At 42.3% G+C, this 24,166-nt stretch overlaps 1 protein-coding gene across 12 annotated transcripts in view; it reads left to right on the top strand.

Annotated features, from left to right (window-relative positions):
* ABCG2 (ATP binding cassette subfamily G member 2 (Junior blood group)) overlaps window positions 1–24,166 on the top strand; it is a 125,360-nt gene that overhangs the window by 74,773 nt on the left and 26,421 nt on the right. For 11 of the 12 annotated variants that reach the window (XR_004481436.2, XM_049709026.1, XM_033421497.2 and 8 more), the window contains 4 exons: window positions 12,194–12,415; window positions 19,738–19,797; window positions 22,093–22,207; window positions 22,802–22,954. Coding sequence is in view for 11 of the 12 variants with exons in the window: in XM_049709026.1 (XP_049564983.1) it covers window positions 12,213–12,415; window positions 19,738–19,797; window positions 22,093–22,207; window positions 22,802–22,954 (531 nt within the window). In the remaining variant the exon portion in view is untranslated. Of the gene's footprint in view, window positions 1–12,193; window positions 12,416–18,289; window positions 18,310–19,737; window positions 19,798–22,092; window positions 22,208–22,801; window positions 22,955–24,166 lie in introns of those variants that run through there. The other variant, XM_033421502.2, reaches the window with a different exon arrangement.

The raw sequence follows: 24,166 nt of genomic DNA, 5'->3' as shown, positions 1-24,166 counted from the left end.
TCTTCATTTTTACTCGCAATTTGACTAAATATTTTCTAGAAGTTTCAGTTTTCTGTCGCAGATTAAGACAAATTTGGGCAGAATCCTTGCAAATTTTGTCAGAATGCAAAAGAAAAATGAATAGCAGGGGTTAGGGACGCACCCCCGTACAGTCAGAAATCCATGTATAACTTTTGACTCCTCCAAAACTTAACACATATTTTGTATGTTACACGTATCTCTACATATATTTTATGCATTCATGACATACCTAACTTCCTTCTTTTTTTTCAATATTTCTAGGCTACATAGTTTGTAAGTCTTTTCAAATTGTTGCAAATCTTAAAAAAAAAATTTCTTACATAGTTATGGAAAAGAAATCCACATATAAGTGACCTTCACAGTTCAAACCTGTGTTGTTTAAGGTGTTGCCAAATGCAAGTTCAGGTGCCCAACGTACAGTGACGTCAAACAAACTGAAACATCGGAGTTTGGAGCAGAGGAAGGTTTATTGCAAGGGCCAAGCAAGGAGAATGGCCATTTTGTGCTCAAAAGACCAGAACTCCCTGATGGTTTTTGGAGAAGTGTTTTTATAGGCAAAATTTGGGGTGAGGGCTGCAGGGTGTGTGACTTTCTTCTGATTGGTTGGTGGTGAGGTAACAGGGCGGTGCTCCAGGAATCTAGTGCTCAGCCTGAAGTTACCTCAGTTCCTGTAGAAGAGCTCAAAGATATATATCCCTTGAGGAGGAACCAGGACCCTGCCCCCAGGGTTGCACTATTGTTCCTTTTTTTTAAATAAATTTATTTATTCATTTATTTATTTTTGGCTGTGTTGGGTCTTCGTTGCTGCACGTGGGCTTTCTCTGGTTGCGGGGAGCAGGGGCTACTCTTCATTGAGGTGCGCAGGCTTCTCACTGCGGTGGCTTCTCTTGTTGCGGAGCACGGGCTCTAGGCACACGGGCTCTAGAGCGCAGGCTCAGTAGTTGTGATGCACGGGCTTAGTTGCACTACCGCATGTGGGATCTTCCCAGACCAGGGCCCAAACCTGTGTCCCCTGCACTGGCAGGAGGATTCTCAACCACTGTGCCACCAGGGAAGTCCCTGCACTATTATTTCTTTACTGCCTTTCCATTGTTTCTGGTTCCTTCACTCTTCTAATTAGTAACTGTTTGAATCTGCCTTTTGGAACTCAGGGAAGGTCTAGGAGACTGAAGCCTTTTCCTACATATAAGAAACCACGGGCACAGAAAGGCTTTTGTTCCCAGGAGGACCCCACAGGGTGCTGCTGGGTTTCAAAGGGTCAGCTGTATTTACTTTATGTGCACTTGTATCTATTTAAAGGGAGGATTAAGATTAAATTGAAAAAGGGACAGAAAACAGATCTGTGGTTGTCAGGGACTTGGGGGGAGGGAGAGGGAATTTGTTTGGGATGATGGAAATGGTCTGTGTCTTAATTTTGGTGGTAACATGACTGTATACATATATATATATTTATTTATAAATAATTATTTGGCTGTGCCAGGTCTTAGTTGCAGCACCCAGGATCTTTGTTGCGGCACGTGGGAATCTCTAGTTGCGGCATGCGAACTCTTAGTTGCATCATGTGGGATCTACTTCCCTGACCAGGGATGGAACCTGGGGCCCCCTACACTGGGAGCGTGGAGTCTTAGCCGCTGGACCACCAGGGAAGTCCCATGACTGTATACATCTTCAAAGTCCAAAAACTGTACTTAAGGAGGATAAGTTTTACTGTTTACAACACTGTTTACTGTTGACGTGTTTTTAATAAACATGACAAAAAACAAAGATTAGGCTGAACCATGAGTATAGTTGGCATTATATTGGAAGGAATGTTCCCCCAGTTTTTGTTACCTGTACCTTTTTTCCATAAGTCACTAGTTCCCTGCAGATCCCTCACTGGCCTTACGGAGTATCTCCTCTGTGCTGGAAGGATGGGGATGTGTAGGACGAGTGAGAGGAGGGCTGCAGGGACCTGCGGAGCTTCCAGAGTCAAGTCTTCACTCCCTGCAGGGCGTATGTCACCCTTTGATGGTCTTTGCTTACTTTTTCAGCCTCTTTTTCTTAACTGCCCCGTCCCCAGAGCTGCACTCTAGTATAACGGACAGCATGCATTTCCCAGCACAATCTCTTTCAATTTAATGGTGTTACTTTCCTTTACTAGGACAACTTTCTTCTCTTTTCTCTTCTTCCCGTACAACTGGTTAGTCTCCTCTAGGAGGCCATGTGCTGCTTCATGAAGGATGGAACTGGTCGTAATCTGTCAAGTGAATTTGAGGCTGTAGGCAAAGGAATGGGGAAGGACATTGCTGGCCGGAAGAATGTTCTGCCTTGAAACGGGATAATTATTTTTTCTGTGAACTCCAGCTGTGTTGATATATTGAGTTCTTAGGTGGTGTTCGTTAAGATTTGTCCTTACCTTTCATAGATTCCAGGCAGAATCTTCTGTGGTGTGTCTTTTCGTTCTTTCTAATTTGTACATGTAGTTTACTAATGCTACCAGAACCTAACTTCTCTAAACAGAATGCTTAGTGACTTCCTGTTGTTAGAATATCTTTATGAAACCACTTTGCTTAATACAGGGATGTGGCATCTTGCGATTTAGTCTTTCATTCAGTGGGAATAATCGAGAACAGGGTATGAAGAGCTCCAGAGGATACAAAGATAATGGATGTTAGGTCCCTGCTTTTACAACAGCCTGTGTGGGCAAATTTTTAGCTTGCAAATGCAAATGTGGCTCTCTGAAGTGGCAGGTTTCCAGTAAAGTCTAAAGGAGATACTTTGAAATATCATTCTTTTACTTGTAATTTGGGAGATGGCTGAAGGCCAAAAGGGCGCGAGAGGAAGGTTCCTACACTATGAGCTGGGGCTAGAAGAACATTTTAGTGCTAGTTTGTTTGGTGAGCTGTGATCCACGTACTGGTCATACACTGTTAGATCTTTGTGACTCTTAGAGGAAAGCCCTGGAGGGTGGCTGGCAGGGTTATATTTTATTTAAATTAATTATTTTTCTTTCATTAGCCTACCTTTGGTGTTTGAAATTCTGAATAAAGCAGTATGAAATTCACCATGAGAATGTTATGAAATTTCTGTTATTGTTAGGGAACTGTGGATCGAAACCACCAGCCTTGGCCAAGCACAAGCAGGATAACTGCTTGCCAGAGTTGTCTCACAGCAGGGGGTCCTGATAAAGAATGAGGTGTTGCCTCCAAAAGCTAACTGGGAGAATCTGGGAGGGGCCAAAAGGAGGAGGGAGGAGACGATACGTCCTGCCAACCTCCCAGAAGCCTCCTCGCTGGAATCCATCTTGGCTGAGAGACGCGCACGCCCCCAGGGAGGACCCTGAGTCAGAGTGATGGGCCAGAGACAACCCAGAAACTACCCCCGTTCCCATGAAGCCTGAGACCGTGAGCCACGTGGCAGAGCAGTTCTCCTGGGGTCCCTTACCCTGCCGCTCTCCACCTGGCACCCCTAATAAAGTCTTGTCAGCATGTGTGTCTCTTTGGACAATTCATTTCCGAGTGTTAGAGCAGAGCCCACTCTCGGGCCCTGGAAGGGGTCCCCCTTTCTGCAGAAACATGGTCAAAAATGTTTTGGTAAAATGTGAATTCTGTTTGGGGATCAGATTTAATTCCTTAGGGATTCACCTCATTTGTTTTCGCTTGAGGCAAGTGATGTAATTCAATTTAGCAGTTGTTCAGAAGACAGCTCTAAAATAAGCATTGCCTTTTTTCAGCCATTGTATACTTAATCATTTTATAGACTTGTTATTCTCAACCTGAAATATATAGCACTCTCCTGTTTTTGAAATAAAAACAGTACAGTTTTGTGCTGTTTTAAAACTCAGGAATGAATTTATTTGATAACAGCATATAGCAAGTATATGCATCTTTTTCTAGTCTTCTTTTCTTTGATGCAGGATGGATATGAGAGTGGGTGGGGTGACCTCAGTGTTCAAGTGTATGTATCTTTTATGGGGTTATAAAACTGGTTATTTATCAAGTAACCCAAGAATGAGGAAATACATTTTTAAGAAGTAAACAGTCTAGACCTGTGTTGTCCAGTATGGTAACTGTTAGCCACTTGTGGCTATTTAAATTTAAGTGAATAAGTTAAATAACATAAAACATTCACCAGCTACATTTCAAGTGTTGAGTAGCAGTAGCCACGTGTGTCCAGGGGACAGCACTATTTTATTTTCCCTGTGCATATTACTATAGAATGTGGAAAGAGGCATAGGTGCTTTTCCATCTGACCTCCAATTATCTTGAACACAAGAGAATCACTTCCTTGGGCCTTATTTATAGCATTTTTACACATCAAGAACCAGATTATCATCTATAAAATCAGTGATTTGTTGTGTAATTTGTGAGAATAAATGGAGTGGGTAATTTTTTTTTTTTTTTTTTTTTTTTTTTTTGCTGCACTGCATGGCATGCGGGATCTTAGTTCCCCAACCAGGGATCACACCCGAGCCCCCTGCAGTGGAAGCACAGAGTCCTAACCAAGGACTGCCAGGGCATTCCAGGGAGTTGGTAATTTTTAACTTTGTCAAATTATGTACCTCTCGGCTGGTGCTTCCTAATCGCCACTATTGTAAACATATCCTTAGGACTTAGTCCTTGGAGTCCTTGGTGTTCCTCTCTTAGGTGCAGAGGAGGGGAGGAAAAACTTTTCCTCTACGCTTTTAGGTTCTGTTGTTGGGGACCTGCAAATTAAACCAACAAAAGACAGATTAACGAGAGAGAAAGGCAGGTTAGATTCAATCATGTGGAAAGGGAGTTCACAGAAAAATGTAACTCAAAGGAGTGGTTAGAATTTGAGCTTAAATGCCATCTTCATAGAAGGAGAGGGGGAGAAGGGCACTTATGGGAACACAAATGACTTTCAGGAAAGATAACTGGGCCTTTAGGAGAATCGATGGGAAATAGATAAGTTTTTGACAGGTCTGTTTAGGTGTGGTACAGATTTCTCTTTGTCTCAGGTGGTAAGAGTCAGTTTTCCCTGGTTGCTTCTGGGGAGAGGACTTATGACAATTTGCGTGAGGGCGTGCTCTGCTTCTAGGCAGATAAGGGATTTCAGGAACTCAAATGCCTTCAGCTCAAAATAACTTTTATGCCACAGTGGTGTTTCAACAGCCACTCCCCTTCTGATTCAGTTTCAGGGTCTTCATACCACTTGGTGTGTATCTCTAGGTCCTCTCCTGTCAGCATCCAACCGTCCACTGTATCTCTGCTTGAATGTCTCGAAAGCATATGTCCTAAACCGAGCTTCCTGATCTTGTCCTGAAATCAAAGTGAAGAAAATGTTTCCAGGAGAGAGTATTCAGCTTTCAGTGTTGCTGGTGGTTTGACTAAGAATTGATCATTAATACATTCAAAATCACGTAATTAGCCATACTTTCAAAGGGTGAATTTTATGGTCGGTGAATTACATTTTAATCAGAAAAGTCACTGGATATGTCACTTTGGCAGTCACCTAATATTGTCAGCAGTGGTTTTGGTGTGAGGGTGAGGTGGGATGGAAGCCTGATTGGAGTGGTTTTAAGAGGGACTTAGGAGGGAGAGGGTAACGGATGGACAGGAGCTATGGGAGTTTGTTGTTTTTTTTTTTTAAAGAAAAAGAAAGTGACACCAAGGGGCTGTTAGAATTTGGGACTTATATACCGTCTTCATAGAAGGGGAGGGGGAGAAGGGAGAAGAATTACAGAATTTTATAATCAGGAGAGAAGGAAAAATTGATGCAGGGGAGAATAAGTGAGGGGTAGTGGAAGATAACTGGGTAGGTGTCCTTGAGTAAGCAACAGGGAATGAAAAGCAGAGCATAAGTAGAAGGTTAACTTAGGTAGGAACTGTGGGAGTCCTAGGGGAGCTGTCCTCTGATAAGTAGAGGGAGTGGGCTGGAAAGATAGATGGATAAAAGATGGGAGAGTTAAGTGGGTGAGAAGACACCGTCTTGATTCACAATGCCAAGGTGGGCAGCGTGTATGGCTGAGCTAGTAGGGAGGCACCGTCCTTCCAGGAGAGAAGGCCAAGGGGCTGGTAAGCCAGGGACAACGGATCTTCTCATGGATTTTGACACTTACTGCACCTGCCAAAATCCTAAACCTTACAGTTGTGTATGACAGTGTAAATCCCTTGACGCCTCTTGAAAAGCAGTTCACAGTTAATCAAATGTGGGTCTGTAGCATGTTTTAAAAATCAGAGAGCAATACATTATTGACTGCTGAAGACCCCCAAGAAGGCTTTGTGGTCTGTCATCCACGAGCGTCTTGTTTATGCTTCTCAGTTTTTAACCAAAGATCTGTCTCTCTCTCGGATGTCTCACAGGCATCTAAACCTTACTGCGTGGGAACAGAGCTCTGGAACTTTTGAGGTCCCCTCTGTCATTATCCAGGCCCATCCCTTTGTCCAAGCGTGTCTCACCTGGTTTTCTGCAGGAGCCTCCTGACTGGGCCTTGCTTCCACACTTGGCACACAGCAGCCAGAGTGGTGGGGTCTTTTTTGTTTGTCTGTTTTATAGATTTAATTAATTAATTTTTGGCTGCCTTGCGTCTTTGTCGCTGCGCGCAGGCTTTCTCTAGTTGCGGCGAGCGGGGGCTACTCTTCGTTGCGGTGCACAGGCTTCAGCAGTTGTGGCATGCGGGCTCAGTAGGTGTGGCTCGCAGGCTCTTAGAGCGCAGGCTCAGTAGCTGTGGCGCACGGGCTTAGTTGCTCCGCGGCATGTGGGATCTTCCCGGAGCGGGGCTCGAACTGTGTCCCCTGCTTTGGCAGGTGGATTCTTAACCACTGTGCCGCCAGGGAAGCCCTGAGACATTGTATTTTTTAAATTTTGTAATCATTACTGTAACTTTTTTGTTTCATCATGGAGTAATATATTGTTCCATATTGGTGTCAGAAATAAGTTTGTTTTTTGGTATAATGTGCTTCAGCTTAGTTATGCCTGCTAATCTCTTGAGTTGTGACACATGAAAAACTAAGACCCTGTTGTCTTCCTGAGGAAGATGATTAGAATCCTGGTGAGGAATCCAGCACCTCCTAGCAGTGTGAATCACACACTTAAGCCCAGCACAGTGAAGGCAAGCTCGGTATGCACACACTTCTAAAATTGTGATTGTACTTATAAGCTTTAGCCCTGTATCTTGGATGGATGGATAGATGGACGGGCATGGATAATCTTTCTTGGGTACTTTAGTTCCAGTTGGTGCCTTTTATTAGCAGAAGATCTCACAAAAATTTTGTATGAATGTCTATCTTGAGCCAGTGACCTATTTACATTCAAGTGGTACGTTATTTGATTCTCTTAATGAGCCTCGGGAGAGGGTTAGAAGGTGTCTTCGGTGGCTGAACATCAAATGGGGATGGAGGCCGGAGAAGCAATTGCTCGTATCAGACTGGCATAGTTTGGCTTTTGAAGGCCTGGGGTCTGGCTGAAGAAGTCCATAGAGTCAAGAGGTAAGGTCTCTAGATTACTTGGACCTTGAGTCTTCTCTTTCACTGCTTTAAGAGAGTAGGATTTTAGCTGATTATTACCATTCATTGTGTTCACAGATTAAAACCAAGCTCTTCTAATTTCCTGGGACCAGTCTCTAAGTGGTTTCCTACTTTTGCAGTTTCCAAGATTGAATAGTGTTTTAAGTGTGACAACAATAGAGCAGTTTGGGGGTACAGGAACCATTACAGATTATTTTGGTGTGGGGGCAGTTCTACTATGATATTCTCAGGCATGGTTTTCTTGTATGTATCCTGCTTTGGTGTTCCTAGAGCTTTTTCAGTCTGTGGCTTGATACCTCTTTTATGTAGTAAAAAAGCCTACTTTTTCAGTCTGGAGTTTTTTTGTTTTTGTTTTCTTTTCCACGGTGATACGTGGAATTTTCATACACTCTTCAATCTGTATGTTTTCTACATACCAGCCTACCAGTTCACTAATTCTTTCCTAATCTGTGTCTAAACTGCTAATAAACTCATCTATTGATTTTAAAAAAAAAATACAGATTCTGGTTCTTTGATGGTAGTCTATCTTTTCATTTATTTTCTTAGACGTATCCCTCAGTTATTTTAACGCAGATGTCTGATGACTCCAATCTGCAATATCTATGGGTCTATTTCTATTTTCTTCTTTTGGAACATTAGGTCTTATTTGCTGGCATGCTTGGTAATTTTTGATTGAAAATTTGGATGATAATAAGTTTCAGAGTGATTTAAGTTTCTTATAGCAAAGTATGAGTGGATCACTTTGGTTGAGTGGAAGCTGGTCTATTTCTGGGTTGCCCATATTTCCAGGTCATAGGCCTAGTGGGATCTCAAAAACTTCAGGTTTTCAACTGGTAGGCTCACAGCTCCAAACTTGGTCTCCCTAACACTGAGAGGCTACTTAAATATTTGTTCAGCTTTCTGGCCTCTAGCAGCTTCCGTCTGCCTGGTTTTCCTGAGTTTCGCCCCACGTATGTGCACTTTGCCTCGAGGGGAAAAGGGCACAGAGTGCTGGCTGTGCCTTCAGCCTCCCTCCTTTCCAGGAACTTGGCAGCTCCAGTCCTGGCTGCCTTGCTTGCTCTCATTAAAGAGCGCTCTTCAAAGAGCTGCATCTTATATTGTGTCTACTTCTACAGTTGTTCTTAGGAGAATGATTGGTTTGGACCAGCGACTCTACCATAGCCAGAGAGAAGGTTCTTCATGGATTGTTTTGATTTTTAAAAATTAAAACTAGTTTTATGGAAGTTTCACATTTCAAACCTGTTTCACAAGCTGTTAAGTTCACTTTAAGGTCTTACTCTAAATCCTTTAAAGGGGCCTTTTTAAATTTGTTTACTGAAATATTTTCAACTTCATTTATACATTTAATCCTCACTTTTTGTTTTAAATTCTTTAACTGCTTAACTACTGGTTTGATTTTCTCCATTATTTTTGTACATAATTCGAAACCTTCCTAGAATTTAAGTGTGTTTGCTCATTAAGGGAATGATTTTGTCATTCCAAAGAAGTTTGGAGTTTATCTTCCTAGTTGATTGAAGGAGCATATAAAGTCTGGAGCTTTTTTTTTTTAATGCAATTAATTTTATTGTAAATGTACCGGTAAATGTTCTATTAGAATTTTGGTAGATATTTTCGTAAATGAAGAACCTCTGTCACATGAAGAATCTTTGCCATGTGCGTAATCATTCTTTCATTACATATTACAAATCTATTTTATTAAATATACGGATTAAAGTACGAGTACTAAATCTGACCTTTCCTGTACATTCTTCCCATTCAACAGCACGCTTCACTATAACAGATTACACCCAAGACCTCTCAAACAGTTCAGACATTCCTAACCTTACAGTCCAATACTGAACCTAATAAACTGAGCTTAACTTGCAAAAGTGAGAGGTGGTCTGCGGCCCATGCCTGGCGTCTTACCAAGTCGGCCAGCCTGCACAAGGAGTCCGAGAGCTCATCAAAGATGAGCACGGTCTGGGGCCCTGGCGGCGCGGAGCACACGTGGCCCACCAGCTGCTCTGTTTTCCTCAAGGCCTTCTCCTGGGCGACACGGAATCCTTCTGGGGCGCTGAGCTTAGGAACTCCAAACAGGCCCTGAAACCCAAAGAACAGTTCCCACTGATAACTAAAAACATGACCTGGGGGTATTGAATACAAATACTTTCTTCATAAAGAAAATCTTGGTTTTCGTTGATGTTTCATATCATCATGACACCTGTCATCACAGGTATCACTTTCACATTCCCCGCGACATTCCACATATATATCACTAAAAATGTTTTAGAATGTAATTTTTTTTCAATTTTTAATATTTTAGAAAAAAACAAAAATAGAATGATAAGGGTTCAAAATGCAGCTTGGTCACTACCATGAAACCTAACTCACAGAGTAGCAAGGATTAAATGATACACGTTTTAAAAAAAAACATTTTAACAGTGCCTGGCACACAGAAAGCATTTAACAGATGTCAGCTGTAACCGCCATCACCTATGTGACCCTGGTCGTGTTCTCTCCCCTCCTTGGCCTAATTTCTTCATCAGGCCTGAAGGGATGACAGTATGTGCTGTGTCTCACGGCACGGACACAGGAACGAGGTTAGTAAGTTCTCAGGACCCTGCCCGGCACTGAGTGAGGTCCAGGGCACAGTATCAAGCGCTCCACAGAGTATAAAATAGGGACGGTGAGTTGATTTCTGAGCACATATATATTTTAGGAAGATTCAGTAAACAGGCTAAACCAAGTCATAGACTGAAACTGGCAGCAAATTTTATACCTTCCCAAAGCATTTCAACACCTTGATAAAGATAAAAATCACTAATCTGATGGGAAGGAAGGACCGTCTTCTTGTACCGGTTCGACTGCACTTGTTTTGATGCCCAGGAAGGCAGACAGAAACCCCAAACACAGCACATCCCCGGCATGCCAGAAGTGTACCATGTACTTTACACAGGTCCTCTCATGTAAATCACACAATCCTAGAGCACAAACAACTGTCAATCTCCTTTTCACGGATAAGGTAACACTTTCAGAGGTTAAACGAACGTGTCTGTGGTCACTAGCGACCAGTGGGAAACCCGCAACTTGAACTCGCTGCAAGCATCCCTAAAGCCCACACGTTCTCCACGCTCGTGGACTGCAGCTGGCGTTGGAAAGTCTTGCCTCTGCAGAAGGCCATCTCCGGGGACTGGGAACCCTGCTCTTCACCGTTTTAACCAGCTGCCCAACGCAGCGCCTAACACAGGCGGGAACTCACGAATGAGGCAGATTACCAGGGCCAGACCCACTGTGTAGACAGCTTTGCATCAACAGGTGCTTCACGTGGCGATTGCGGGAAATACCAAGAGGTGAAGCGTTCTGGCCTGACAGGGCCCACTGTTTCCGGCGCTCACCCAACAGGTCCAGGCGGCGGCGCCCACCGGGCATCAGCTGGTGCTGACCCACCGGACCCGGAGCCCGGACCCGAGGCCGCCTGAAGTCTGGAGCTTGCTTTATTTATTTATTTATTTTTTTACATCTTTATTGGAGTATAATTGCTTTACAATTGTGTATTAGCTTCTGCTTTATAACAAAGTGAATCAGCTATACATATACCTGTATCCCTATATCCCCTCTCTCTTGCGTCTCCCTCCCACCCTCCCTATCCCACCCCTCTAGGTGGTCACAAAGCACCGAGCTGATCTCCCTGTGCTATGCGGCTGCTTCCCACTAGCTATCTATTTTATGCTTGGTAGTGTATATATGTCCATGCCACTCTCTCACTTTGTCCCAGCTTCCCCTTCCCCCTCCCCGTGTCCTTAAGTCCATTCTCTAGTAGGTCCGCATCTTTATTCCCATCTTGCCCAAGTCTGGAGCTTTAAATTCAAATAAATCTCTCTTATCCCTGATTGCCTGGCCATCCCCCTTTTTGTAATAACTGTGTCATAGACTTAAACAAAAACGGGGTGATGGTGATCATGTGGTCTGTCCCTGATCTTGAGTCGTATCGTAATACACTTTTCAAGTCAGATCTAACTCCCGTTCATCTTTTTTCTGCTTCGTGAGTTTTGAGAGATGTTCATACTCTCCCTATTTACTTATTAGATGTTTAATTGACACCTAATTGGAGTGTATGTATTCAGAGTTGTGTCTGCCTCCCTAATATAGGTTTCAAGGTTGTTCTTATTGCTGTGATGTGGCCTATTTATTGGAAATGGAGCTATTTATTGCATTGAGGTTTACAATGGACTTGTTTAAAATTTTTAAAAATATATTTCATTGAATCCTGTATATGCAAAATATTTTTACTTAAACATGTAATCAATATAAAAATGACCATTGAGGCATTTTACATTAAAATTTTTTTGGTGTCTATTTAAAATTTAAATTGAGATATAATTGATACATAATATTATATTAGTTTCAGGCATACAACATAATGACTTAAAATTTGTATATACTATGAAATGATCACCACAGTAAGTCTACTGAATGTCCATCGCACACCAAAGTCACAAATTTTTTCTTCTTATGATGAGAACTTTTAAGATCTCTCTTAGCAACTTTCAGATATACAGTACGGTATTATTAGCTAGAGTCACCATGCTGCAGATTATATCCTCAGGACTTAACTTATTTTATAACTGGAAGTTTGTACCAAAACCGAATTGTTTTAAGTGTACTCTTAACTACTGTTTACCGTCTCATTTACTGTCAACTTACTGTTGCTTTTCCCTCTCCAGAGAGGCAGAAACACTCCAGATGTCTTCCAGGAGTTACCAAGTTTCTGTCCCAATGTCCAAAAGAAACACCAATTGCATCCCGGAGACAACCTCCAATGACCTGAAGACGTTTACTGGAGGAGCTGTGTTAAGTTTTCATAACATCTGCTATCGAGTAACAGTGAAGAGTGGCTTTCTACTTCGTCGGAAAACAGTTGAGAAAGAAATACTAAAGAATATCAAGTATGTGCATGAACTTTTATTTAAATAGGTTCATTGACATGCAGTGAACCTGGCAGGTTTTGCTTATTGCAGATAAAGGTGTACAAGTCTATACAGATATACGGACACATGCTTTCATTTCATTTGGCTAAACTAGCAGTGAAACAGTTGGATCACATGTTAGGTGTATGTAAATGTAAGACAACTATAGCTTAGCTTAAGTTATGCTGTTGAAGTCCAAAGTGATAAGAGAATTTAGGATCCAAATTAATACACTTATTCATATTTTAGAATCCAAGTCAACATAAAACTATGATTTTTATTCTCCTCATCCAGTAACTAATTCATCACATGGTGGTGGAGTGGGCTGTAGAGTGGGGAGAGAAATGGGCATTCAGATAGAATCTACTGGGTCCCAGGTATCTCTCTTTCCTATATTATAGCCTTTAGGGTTTTCATGTTTTTCTGATTTCCAGAGAATTGAGCTGGATTCTACCTCTCTGTGGAGTAGGGAGTGAATCTAGGTTTGCTTAGGTAGCGTGGCCTATGTGTTTTGTTAATTTTTTTTGTTTAATTGGGGAAATAATTATTCCTAGACAAAGGAAGCAACTTTTTTGGCTTTCCAAGCCTGGAGGAGTGGTTTTATAAGAGCCCTTTGGCCAGGTATGGCTACAAACCTATATGGAATCAGCCATTTCTCATATCATCTAGATGCATTATATGGGACTGTGGTCTTTTCTGTTACTGGCAGCCAGCTGCTTCCAGAGGGCTGGGAGATGACAAATAGGGGAGAAAATTTTTGGATGTGGGTGGGGAAGAAACAATGGGGATCTGAGACTGGGTTGCTGGAAGCCAGGTGCTGTGTAGAACGAGATAGTATTTTCTCCATGCAGTAACAGACTGTCATGCCTGCTTCCTTGATGCTTTCTTGCGTAAAGAAACCCTGAGTATGAGAATAAGGAGAGGAATGGTAGATGAAAAGCTTTTATCTTTTGCCACATGCCTAGACTGGAGTCAACTGACCTTTCTGAAAAGCTGACAGGTTTTTTGTGGAGCATACTAATCAAGAAAAATGCTGGTCACTTCAGATTTTGTGCTGATAAGTGGAGGGTAACAGGCGATTTGAGTATGTGCAGATTGAATAAATTTAAAATATGTGCTGCTCGAGGGTTCGTTTACCTTGCTTATGTTTTAAAGCTAGTAATTAGTAACTTGATACAGTAACAGTGTCGTCTGCTGAAGGCTTCGTAATGTTTTTATGGTTCAGTGGTGTGTGTTTCAGCAACAGATGAGTTCACCCTTACATGCATTCCTAGGTTCATAAAAACTCAGTCAAATCTTGTAATCCTTTCAAATTTTACAGTTAAAAGGATACCAGGGGTCGTTTTTCTTGCTTACTCACATTTCTTATTTAGGCAGTAATGTTTCTTGTCTTTTCCCCCATCTGCGGGCTTCAACTAAGTAGAGTTTCTGGGATGGGGAAAAGGGTGCTCTCATTTATCTTTTTTTTAAAAAATTAATTAGTTAATTAATTAATTTTTGGCTGTGTTGGGTCTTCATTGCTGTGCGGGGGCTACTCTTTGTTATGGTGTGCGGGCTACTCACCGCGGTGGCTTCTCTTGTTGTGGAGCATGGGCTCTAGGCACACGGGCTTCAGTAGTTGTGGCTCACGGGCTCTAGAGAACAGGCTCAGTAGTTGTGACGCATGGGCTCTAGAGTGCAGGCTCAATAGTTATGGCTCACGGGCTTAGTTGCTCCGCAGCATGTGGGAATCTTCCCAGACCAGGACTCGAACCCATGTCCCTTGCATTGGCAGGCGGATTCTTAACCACTGCGCCACCAGGGAAGCCCTGTCTTCTTTTTGATTCATGTTTGATAACGCCATCAGCATTCAAAATAATAACTGTGGGGTTTCCCTGGTGGTCCAGTGGTCAAGACTCTGTGCTTCCACCGCAGGGGTTTCGGGTTCGGTCCCTGGTCGGGGAATTAAGATCCTGCGTGATGAGCAGTGTGGCCAAAAACAAACAAATGCTCATAAATTGTTAATTATTTTTAAAAAATAGTAACTGTATTCCAGAAAAGCTGATGAGAATCTTGATTTTTGTTTTTCCTTTGGACAGTTTATAATCTCATTTGTAGAATGAATGTAGCATCTCATTTCCCTCTATGGGGGAAGAAGCTAGAACAAAATCTGACTATGAGAATTCATAAGGGCGAGGTTTTGCTCCCTTATAAAAACTTCCTGTTATGCTTCGTTTGTCTCCATACCCAGCAGTTGAACTTTTTCTCACCAAAGCTGAAGATTTATAGAAAAAACGATCCATGCCAGTAGATGTGTGGATATCTTGACCTCTTCAGGGAAACTCATTATACTATTGGGGGATTTTTTTAATTAATAATTTATCGTGAGATAATTTCAGATGTAAGCCTCGCAGGAACCTAACCCATTCACCTGTCAACATTTCACTGCATTTGTTCATCACTCTGTTGCTTTATATACCCATTGTCGTCAACGTTTTTCTGAACCAGGTGAGAGCCAGCTGTCCGTACGGTGCTCCAGTATTCCTGACTCCTCCAATGCCTATTGTCTAGAAATAGGGACCCTCTCTCACATAGCCACTCAGTCATTGTCTGGGAGCAGCTCAGGGGAAGCGTAGCTTCGTGATGAGTGCGGTGGTGGGTCCTGTGAGCCCTTGGTCGGCCATGCTCTGCACAGAGCTGGCTGATCGTCACATGGTGTCTCTGCAGTCTCATCCAAGCTGGCTTATTTCTGTCCCACCCCCTAATCTCGGTCACCTGGTCATGTTGGTGTCTACCAGGCTTCTTTGCCATAATGGCACCATCTTCCCCTTTGTAAGTGATAAACAATGAGAGGAGAGATACTATGACATTATTCCGAAATCCCATTTCTCATTAAATTTCAACTGACCAGCTTGAGCTGCCATTGATGAGCCCTGCCTGAATCAGCAGGAACAATCTGATCTGGTAGTTAGTTGTTCACTATTTACCAGAAGGTGATTTTCTGTTTTCATCCATCTCTTCTATATGTATTAGTTTGCATGCTAATAAAAGGAAAAACTTTATTCATCATCTCTGTGTTCATTTATTTATATCAGTATAGACCCATGGATTTGTATTTTATTCAATAGCCTTCAACAGCAGTGGATTACTGTCATTATTTATCTTTTTTTCTTAAACTTATTTTATTTTATTTATTTATTTTTGGCTGCGTTGGGTCTTCATTACCGCACACAGGCTTTCTCTAGTTGTGGCGAGCGGGGGCTACTCTTCGTTGCGGTGCATGGGATTCTCATTGTGGTGGCTTCTCTTGTTGCGGAGCACGGGCTCTAGGCACGCGGGCTTCAGTAGTTGTGGCTCGTGGGCCCTAGAGCGCAGGCTCAGGAGTTGTGGCGCACGGGCTTAGTTGCTCCGCGGCATGTGGGATATTCCCGGACCAGGGCTCGAACCCGTGTCCCGTGCATTGACAGGAGGATTCTTAACCACTGCGCCACCAGGGAAGTCCTGTCATTATTCATCTTGATCTTTCTCTTGTTCCTGACTTGGTCAGTGGGAGACTTTCAAGGTAGGTTCTGTATTTTGTTTTGTGTTTTAACTGATTCTTTTGACACATACTCTCATTCTTTGAATATTTTGTCGGCACAGCAAGAATTTTCGGACTCACTGTGTACTCACCCTGCGTCAGACCTGGGATCAGCTGATGTTCCTTTGTGTAGAGGATGGTATTTACAAACCAAGATCTGGGTGTTGGGAATGTTGGTTGCTATTAGGATCTTATAGCTTCTAGTCTTTCTCAGTGGACAGACCTAGGTAGGGACTGGACTATATGTGTGTTTCAATATACGCACATGTGTGCTTATACACATATCTAAAACTTTCTGTATCTGTGTATGTAGATGAAAACCCATGACTTCTCATTAATACGTCCTCCAATTTATATCTAACACTCCAAGGTTCTTTCCACATTTCCATGTTTGTAAAACATCTTCTCAAAAAGTAAAGAACCTGGTTCTCGTTGTCTTTAATGTACTCATTGGTTTGCTCAGTCAGTCTTCTTATTCCTCAGTATACGCAGTCTCCTGCCCTTCCACCTGTTTCCTCTCCTCCTCCTACCTCCCTTTGCAGCCTGTGTTCTTGGGTGCTGGCATTGCTGCACCTCTACCCACTTTCATCACCTTCGCACTAAGAAGGGAAGCGGAAGTCTAATAGAAATGATGGACGTATTTGAACGTAAAATAACGAGTAGGGAATGTCACTAAGTTTTCTTTCTAGTCAGACTGTACCTATTTTCCATACACTTTTCCTACTTCTTAACACTTGTTTTTACTGAAAACATTTCTTTTGGTTTTCCTATAAGTAATTGTCATTTATGGAAATGTTGAGACTCACTTATTCAACAATTGTCCAGTGCCTATGGGGTGCTCGACCTTGTGCAAGATGCTAGTGACACAGATATGTCCTCTGTCCTGAGAAACCTTCGAGTCTAATGGGGGATTCAGACAACTAGAGTACCTCACTGTGTCATTCGACTGTGGTAGAAGGGTTAGGAGACACAGTGGACATCCCTAACCCTAAATCAGAGATTCAGGGGTGTGGGGAGAGAGAAGGTGAAGATTGTGTGCACGAGTGTGTGTGTGTGTGTGTGTGTAGGGGACAGTAGGGTAGGGTAGGGAGAGGCCATGCTCCGAGCATTGGGAATGGCATTGACTGCTCCTTTATAAACCGAGACCAAAGGATTGACCATCATCCACTAAAAAAGTAATACATGTGATGTGACTCCTTTAGCTAGGTTTCACTTCGTGTGTCCAGTATTCAGGGGTCTTCCCTTGTAGACCACTGTGCTACATACTTTTGGGTGGAGGCTTAACACAAGATGACATAACTCTTGTTGGCAGGGTTTTACAGTCTAGCGAGGGGGACTTTGTTGCGTGTAAATGCTATAAAGCAGTATATAAGGGTGGGAAATCGGTTTTGAGGGATGATAGTAGGACGGGGGGTAGGGTGGGAAGACAAGGGAATTGTAGACCATCGACTGCTTTTTCTGTGAAGGGCCTGGCCTGATGGTAGATATCTTCAGCTTTATGGGCCATCCATCTGTGTTACAACTACTCATCCCTGTCGTTGTAGCATGAAAGCAGCCGCAGACAATAACGCAAATGAAGGAGTATAGCTCTGTTCCAGTAACACTTTGTTTATGAAAACAGAAGACGGGTGACCAGCTGTAGTTTACTGATCCCTGGTCTTGAATGTAAATTCCACAAGGGCTAGGACTTCGTTTTATTCTCAGCTCAGTCTCATGTCCTAGAAGAGTAATCTTGTTATACATAGTAGACATGAGATAACTGCGTTTAATGAATGAAGGGAGAATTAACCGCTGCTCCAAACTGGAACTGTTGCAGCTGTAATTCTACACTGCTGTCGTTTTCTGTCATGCTAGGGCTTAGTGCCAAAGTAAACCCAGCTGAGGGACCTGTAAAATTCTTTGTCTTAGAACGTTTACATTCAGTTTGGGATTAGTTATTTCGGATTGCTTGGTCTCGATTTGAGGAGATATTTCTAAAACCTGGAAAGGTTTTCTGACAGCAGAGTTTTAGTGAATAACAAGCTTGTATCTCGTGATTTTAGAAGCTGTTACTAGATAGCTACTGATAAAGAAAGTGCATCAAGAGCTATTGATAGATGCATCTTGAAAGTTCACCCAGCCATTAGCATGTCTTTTTTACATCTGTGGGGAAAGTCACTGAAAGAATAAGAGATTTTTCTGTTTTACACCTTGTTCCTGGTTTACCTAATTCATTTATTTTTGTTCAGTGTTTCAGCTAATGAGCAACGCGAAAGGTACATGTCACCCTAGCACCAGCCATTTCACAGTTGTGACGATGCAAACACAATAGTCAGTAAGTGCTGAGGTCCTCCTGGATGGAAGCACCGGGGGTACTTTGTAAAGTTCATCACTTACAACAATTGTGTAATCATAGAATTGGCGTCTGTGAAAATCATGATCTGGGAATGGAATAGCCTTTGGCTTTGGACCATCCACTTGGAATAGATACCATTTTCTCTGTGGAATAAATTTTGATTTACCTTCCAGTTCCAAAGAGAGATTGGATTTAGTCACCAGGGTTTTGAAAGAGCTTTTCAGGCCTCTATTTCATCACGCCTACATAACTGCGGAGGCCTTGCCCTTAATTTTCCTTTCTCCAGTCCATCCTCCTTAGTCATTCTACTGGCTACCGTTAGGATAAGTATTTGCTTTCTTCTTGAGACTCAACACAGTCAAAACTGCCTTAATTTTTTCTACCCTTCTGCTTTCTTATTGTATTTTTTTTGTGTGTGTGTGGCATGCGGGCCTCTCACTGCTGTGGCCTCTCTCGTTGCGGAGCACAGGCTCCGGACGTGCAGGCTCAGCGGCCATGGCTCACGGGCCCAGCCGCTCCGCGGCATGTGGGATCTTCCCGGACCGGGGCACGAACCTGTGTCCCCTGCATCGGCAGGCGGACTCTCAACCACTGCGCCACCAGGGAAGCCCAGCCCTTCTGCTTTCTATCTGAACTTTCACCACCCTCAAACATCTGCTTAGTCTGTTTGGAAGCATGCTGTGTGTACACCATGTCTATATATCCTTAAAGGTTGTCTCCTTTAGAAAGTGGCATCTACCACTTCTAAACGGAGAATTTTCCAGTCCACTTATCTCATACTTTACAAGGAAGAAGACGATATATCTTGAGAGTGTATGTTTTACTTTTCTGATTTGATTAAGAATTTTAGGGGTAAGACTTGGTGATATTTTCTTTTTAACCCCCTGAGGTGCTTTATTCCAGCCATTGAATTTCTATTTCAGATATACTGTTTCTTTGTCTGACTAGATTTGTACAGTGAGAACACTTCTACTGGTGATTCTAGAAGTCCATTGACTTACTAACTGTGTAGACCGAGGTAGCAAGTCAGGTGACATGAAGATACTAGTCATCTGGTGTCACTCAGAACTTGTTAATGCACTTTACACCGTGAAAGAGGAGTAAGTGTAGCAGAGGTGCTTCACCAGAGTCAGTTACATCAGGGAACCAGTGCGGAGAATAAGGGAAGGGAATTTAGAGGGACCCAAGTCATTTTTCTTATAAGTCCTGACTTGTGGGTAACATTCTTTGCTAGATTTTTGTTAATCGACATTTCGGTTTCTTTTTCCTTTAACGGTTGATTTGTGGGGTTTTTTTCCCCTGTCTATAATTTTATCAGCCTTCATTGAGTGTATTAAATGCAAACCCTAAATTAATAGAACTGCTTGTAAAGTGGTCCAATAACTTGATATATTTCTGTATTTACAGTGGGATCATGAAACCTGGCCTCAATGCCATTCTGGGACCCACAGGTGGAGGCAAATCTTCGTGAGTATAACAGTATAAGTAAGCTTTTTCTTTGTAGTTTTACTGTGTGGTTTTTAATAAATTGGATTATGGTTGCCATAAATATTATGTCAGTTTCAGGTGTACTACATAGTGTTTTTTTTTTTTAACATCTTTATTGGAGTATACTTGCTTTACAATGGTGTGTTAGTTTCTGCTTTATAACAAGGTGAATCAGTTATACATATACATATGTCCCCATATCTCCTCCCTCTTGCGTCTCCCTCCCACCCTCCCTATCCCACCCCTCTAGGTGGTCACAAAGCACCGAGCTGATCTCCCTGTGCTATGCGGCTGCTTCCCACTAGCTATCTACTTTACGTTTGGTAGTGTATATATGTCCATGCCACTCTCTCACTTCATCCCAGCTTACCCTTCCCCCTCCCCATATCCTCAAGTCCATTCTCTAGTAGGTCTGTGTCTTTATTCCTGTCTTACCCCTAGGTTCTTCATGACATTCTTTTTTTTTAAATTCCATATATATGTGTTAGCATACAGTATTTGTCTTTCTCTTTCTGACTTACTTCACTCTGTATGACAGACTCTAGGTCCATCCACCTCACTACAAATAGCTCAGTTTCGTTTCTTTTTATGGGTGAGTAATATTCCATTGTATATATGTGCCACATCTTCTTTATCCATTCGTCCGATGATGGACACTTAGGTTGTTTCCATCTCCTGGCTATTGTAAATAGAGCTGCAATGAACATTTTGGTACATGACTCTTTTTGAATTTTGGTTTTCTCAGGGTATATGCCCAGTAGTGGGATTGCTGGGTCATATGGTAGTTCTATTTGTAGTTTTTTAAGGAACCTCCATACTGTTCTCCATAGTGGCTGTACCAGTTCACATTCCCACCAGCAGTGCAAGAGGGTTCCCTTTTCTCCACACCCTCTCCAGCATTTATTGTTTCTAGATTTTTTGATGATGGCCATTCTGACTGGTGTGAGATGATATCTCATTGTAGTTTTGATTTGCATTTCTCTGATGATTAATGATGTTGAGCATTCTTTCATGTGTTTGTTGGCAATCTGTATATCTTCTCTGGAGAAATGTCTATTTAGGTCTTCTGCCCATTTTTGGATTGGGTTGTTTGTTTTTTTGTTATTGAGCTGCATGAGCTGCTTGTAAATTTTGGAGATTAATCCTTTTTGACATTTGACGTTTGCATTCCTTATGAATGATCACCATGATAAGTCTAGACATCTGTCCCCATATAAAGTTATTACAGTATTATTGGCCCTGTTCCTTATGCTGTATGTTACATCCCCATGGCTTATTTATTTTATAACTGGAGGATTGTACCTCTTAAATCTCCTTCACCTATTCTTTTTTTTTTTAATTTTATTTATTTATTTTTGGCTACATTGGGTCTTCGTTGCTGTGCTCGGGCTTTCTCTAGTTGCGTCGAGCAGGGGCTACTCTTCATGGCGGTGTGCGGGCTTCTCATTGCGGTAGCTTCTTTTGTTGCAGAGCACGGGCTCTAGGTGTGCGGGCTTCAGTAGTTGTGGCTCGCGGGCTCAGTAGTTGTGGCTCGCGGGCTGTAGAGCGCAGGCTTAGTAGCTGTGGCGCACAGGCTTAGTTGCTCCACGGCATGTGGGATCTTCCCGGACCAGGGCTCAAACCCTTGTCCCCTGCATTGGCAGGTGGACTCCTAACTACTGCGCCACCAGGGAAGCCCCCCACCTCCAGTTTTAGTGTGCTTTTAAAGATCACTCTTATGTGAGCAGGTATTTCTTGAACATTTTCTGCATGTCTTGTCTGGTTCTAGTTGCTGTGGATAATGTGCAGTTGTGCTAGTTTGGGGTTCTGTCCTAAGGGCCAGGAAGGTCTTACTAGGTCAGCTTTACTAAGAGGACATGATAAGGTGATTGGCATATAGCTGTCAGCTATGAGTTGAGCTATGGAGAGGAAAAGGAAGGGGATACAATTGAAAGTCGGGACACGGAGCCAAAGGCATAAGTGAAGGCTTGTGTCTTAGACAAAGGAGCACATTACCTGCCTGGAACGCCAGAGGTCCGACAGCCTGGAGGGCAGCTTGGGTAGTCTGTGCTGGATCAGCCAGCAGTGCTTTGCTTTCATGGTTTTGGGCTTTACTGCAGCATATAGTAAAAAAGAAGGAAGGTGAGATTCAAAATATATCTATATGTTTAGTTGAACCATATAACTTCTTGGTCAGTTAATTTTCGAACTTGAGCAGAATTTGGATTCAGATTAGCTGAGAGGTAAAGCCTGAGTTGGAGGGAATAAATAACGATAACATATGTCTTTTTATAGGTTGTTAGATGTCTTAGCTGCAAGGAAGGATCCACATGGGTTATCTGGAGATGTTTTGATCAACGGAGCACCTCGACCTGCCAATTTTAAATGTAACTCAGGTTACGTGGTACAAGTAAGTATTTGTGGATTTGCATTTTAGATTTCTTCTGTTTCTGTATTGGCAAGTGCCTTGGCTAATGGTTGAGTGTGCTTCCAGTTGACTACGGGACATACTCGTAGAAACAACTTCTCTTCACACCAGCTTTTCATGATCTCCCGTAAAATTCAGGACAGTGTTAAATGAAAAGTCAGGGAGAATCTGGAATATGATCCTTGTGAGGGCAATGATATCAATTCTTGTTATCATATCATTTCTAAAAAACATTACTGTTCTACTTTTTTCCTTTACCTTCACCTCTCTCCTTCACCTAGCTTAGAACAGTATTTTGGCAAATCCTGGTATCAAGCAGTGTAGAAATGTTTGCTAGTAATAATCACAATTACCTGTGTTCTCTTTGGGTGTACAGGTAGGGAATGAAAATGATTTCATCAGGCTTGGCAGCTGTTAGGTGGAGTTAGTTGTAACTTGTATAATTGCAAGTATAATTCATTATTAGCTAGAACTTTCCTTGGGTATGTTATTTTTGTGGGTAAGTTACATATACCAAAGAGTGAGGGTATTAGAAAAGACCTGCTATGTCTTGTTAAAACGCCATTTTGCTTTAAGGATGATGTCGTGATGGGAACTCTGACAGTGAGAGAAAATCTACAGTTCTCAGCAGCTCTTCGGCTTCCAACAACTATGACAAATCATGAAAAAAATGAACGGATTAACATGGTCATTCAAGAGTTAGGTCTGGATAAAGTGGCAGACTCCAAGGTAATGTGGAAAATGTGTCATAGCCCGCAAATCGGACTCACCTGTGTGGATAGTATAACTTGTTCAGAAGTTTTCTATAACATGTATAGTAAAGAGTGGCTGCTTTCTGTAACCATGAGAAAAGTGACTACTTACTTGATATGAAGATGGAAGTTAACCAGGTTAAAAAACCTAAAAATGATTGAATCCTGGAAATGAAGTGTGGCCGTGTGGTCTAGTATGTGGAAGTGTTCTTTGCAAAGAACACATGGCCCTTTCTGTGTGATTACAGCCCTTGGTCTTCTCCCACCCTGATTGTTCGTCACGTCTCATTCCATGTCTTCACGCTAACTTTCCTTCTTCCTTTTTTCTCTTCCCCTTTTAGCTGTCCTCCTTCTGTTCCTCCAGGGGACTTTGTTCCATTGCCTTTGAGAGGTATATTTCTGGAATTGGTACATGATGAAAATCCAAGGGTTCCTGCTCTGTATGTTTCACTTTGCTGCAGTTTGGCTTCCAAAGTTATATCCAGTCAAATTAGGGTTTATTTCTAATTTGTGTGGCATCCAAGTTGTTTTTCTAGAGCCTTTCTTTTGGCACTTTTGGCTTCCCTTCCTCCCTCCCTCCCTCCCTCACTGTCCCTCCCCCTTTCTTCTGCCAATATTTACTTACAGACTGGTATGTGCTGGGCTCTTTTAGATTTTTGAGATAAAAGTCGTGGGCAAGAGAGAAAAGTAATTCCCTTTGTGGGTTATACAGGATCGGGAAGAAGAAATGAAATGAACGAGTGAACTTTACAGTCGGTGACTAGGTATGAAAGCTTTGCTGGGAGAACACCTGAAGCTTTCCGTGAAGATGAGCTTTTTAGATTGTGATGGCCCTAGTCTAGTCCCCCCGTGATATCCTTTACGTAGATGTAACAAAGAATGGGGGCATCCTGCTGGCTGCTGTTTCATATGATACTTTCTGACATTATTTAATGTAAAGTATATTTTGCTGTAGTTTGTTTGGAAAAATAACTCTGAGATGCCACCAGTTTCCACTAAATTCTTCCTGTAAGCGACTGGGTTTTCCTTTGTGTTAGCTCTGCTTATTGCTTGATTTTCTTCCCAATAAGGTATTTACCATTCTTTACCCTTAGGTAAAAGTTCTCTACCAACAGGCAGTTATCGCCCTAAGTTCCTTGCGTGGATTTCCAGAGAAAAATAAGCTGAAGGGAGTTGTTGACTTAGAATG

Source organism: Orcinus orca, chromosome 4 (genome assembly GCF_937001465.1).
Source record: "Orcinus orca chromosome 4, mOrcOrc1.1, whole genome shotgun sequence".
Lineage (NCBI taxonomy): Eukaryota > Metazoa > Chordata > Mammalia > Artiodactyla > Delphinidae > Orcinus > Orcinus orca.
The sequence above is the reverse complement of the archived record's forward strand: the minus strand, read 5'-3'. Positions and strand labels throughout refer to the sequence as shown.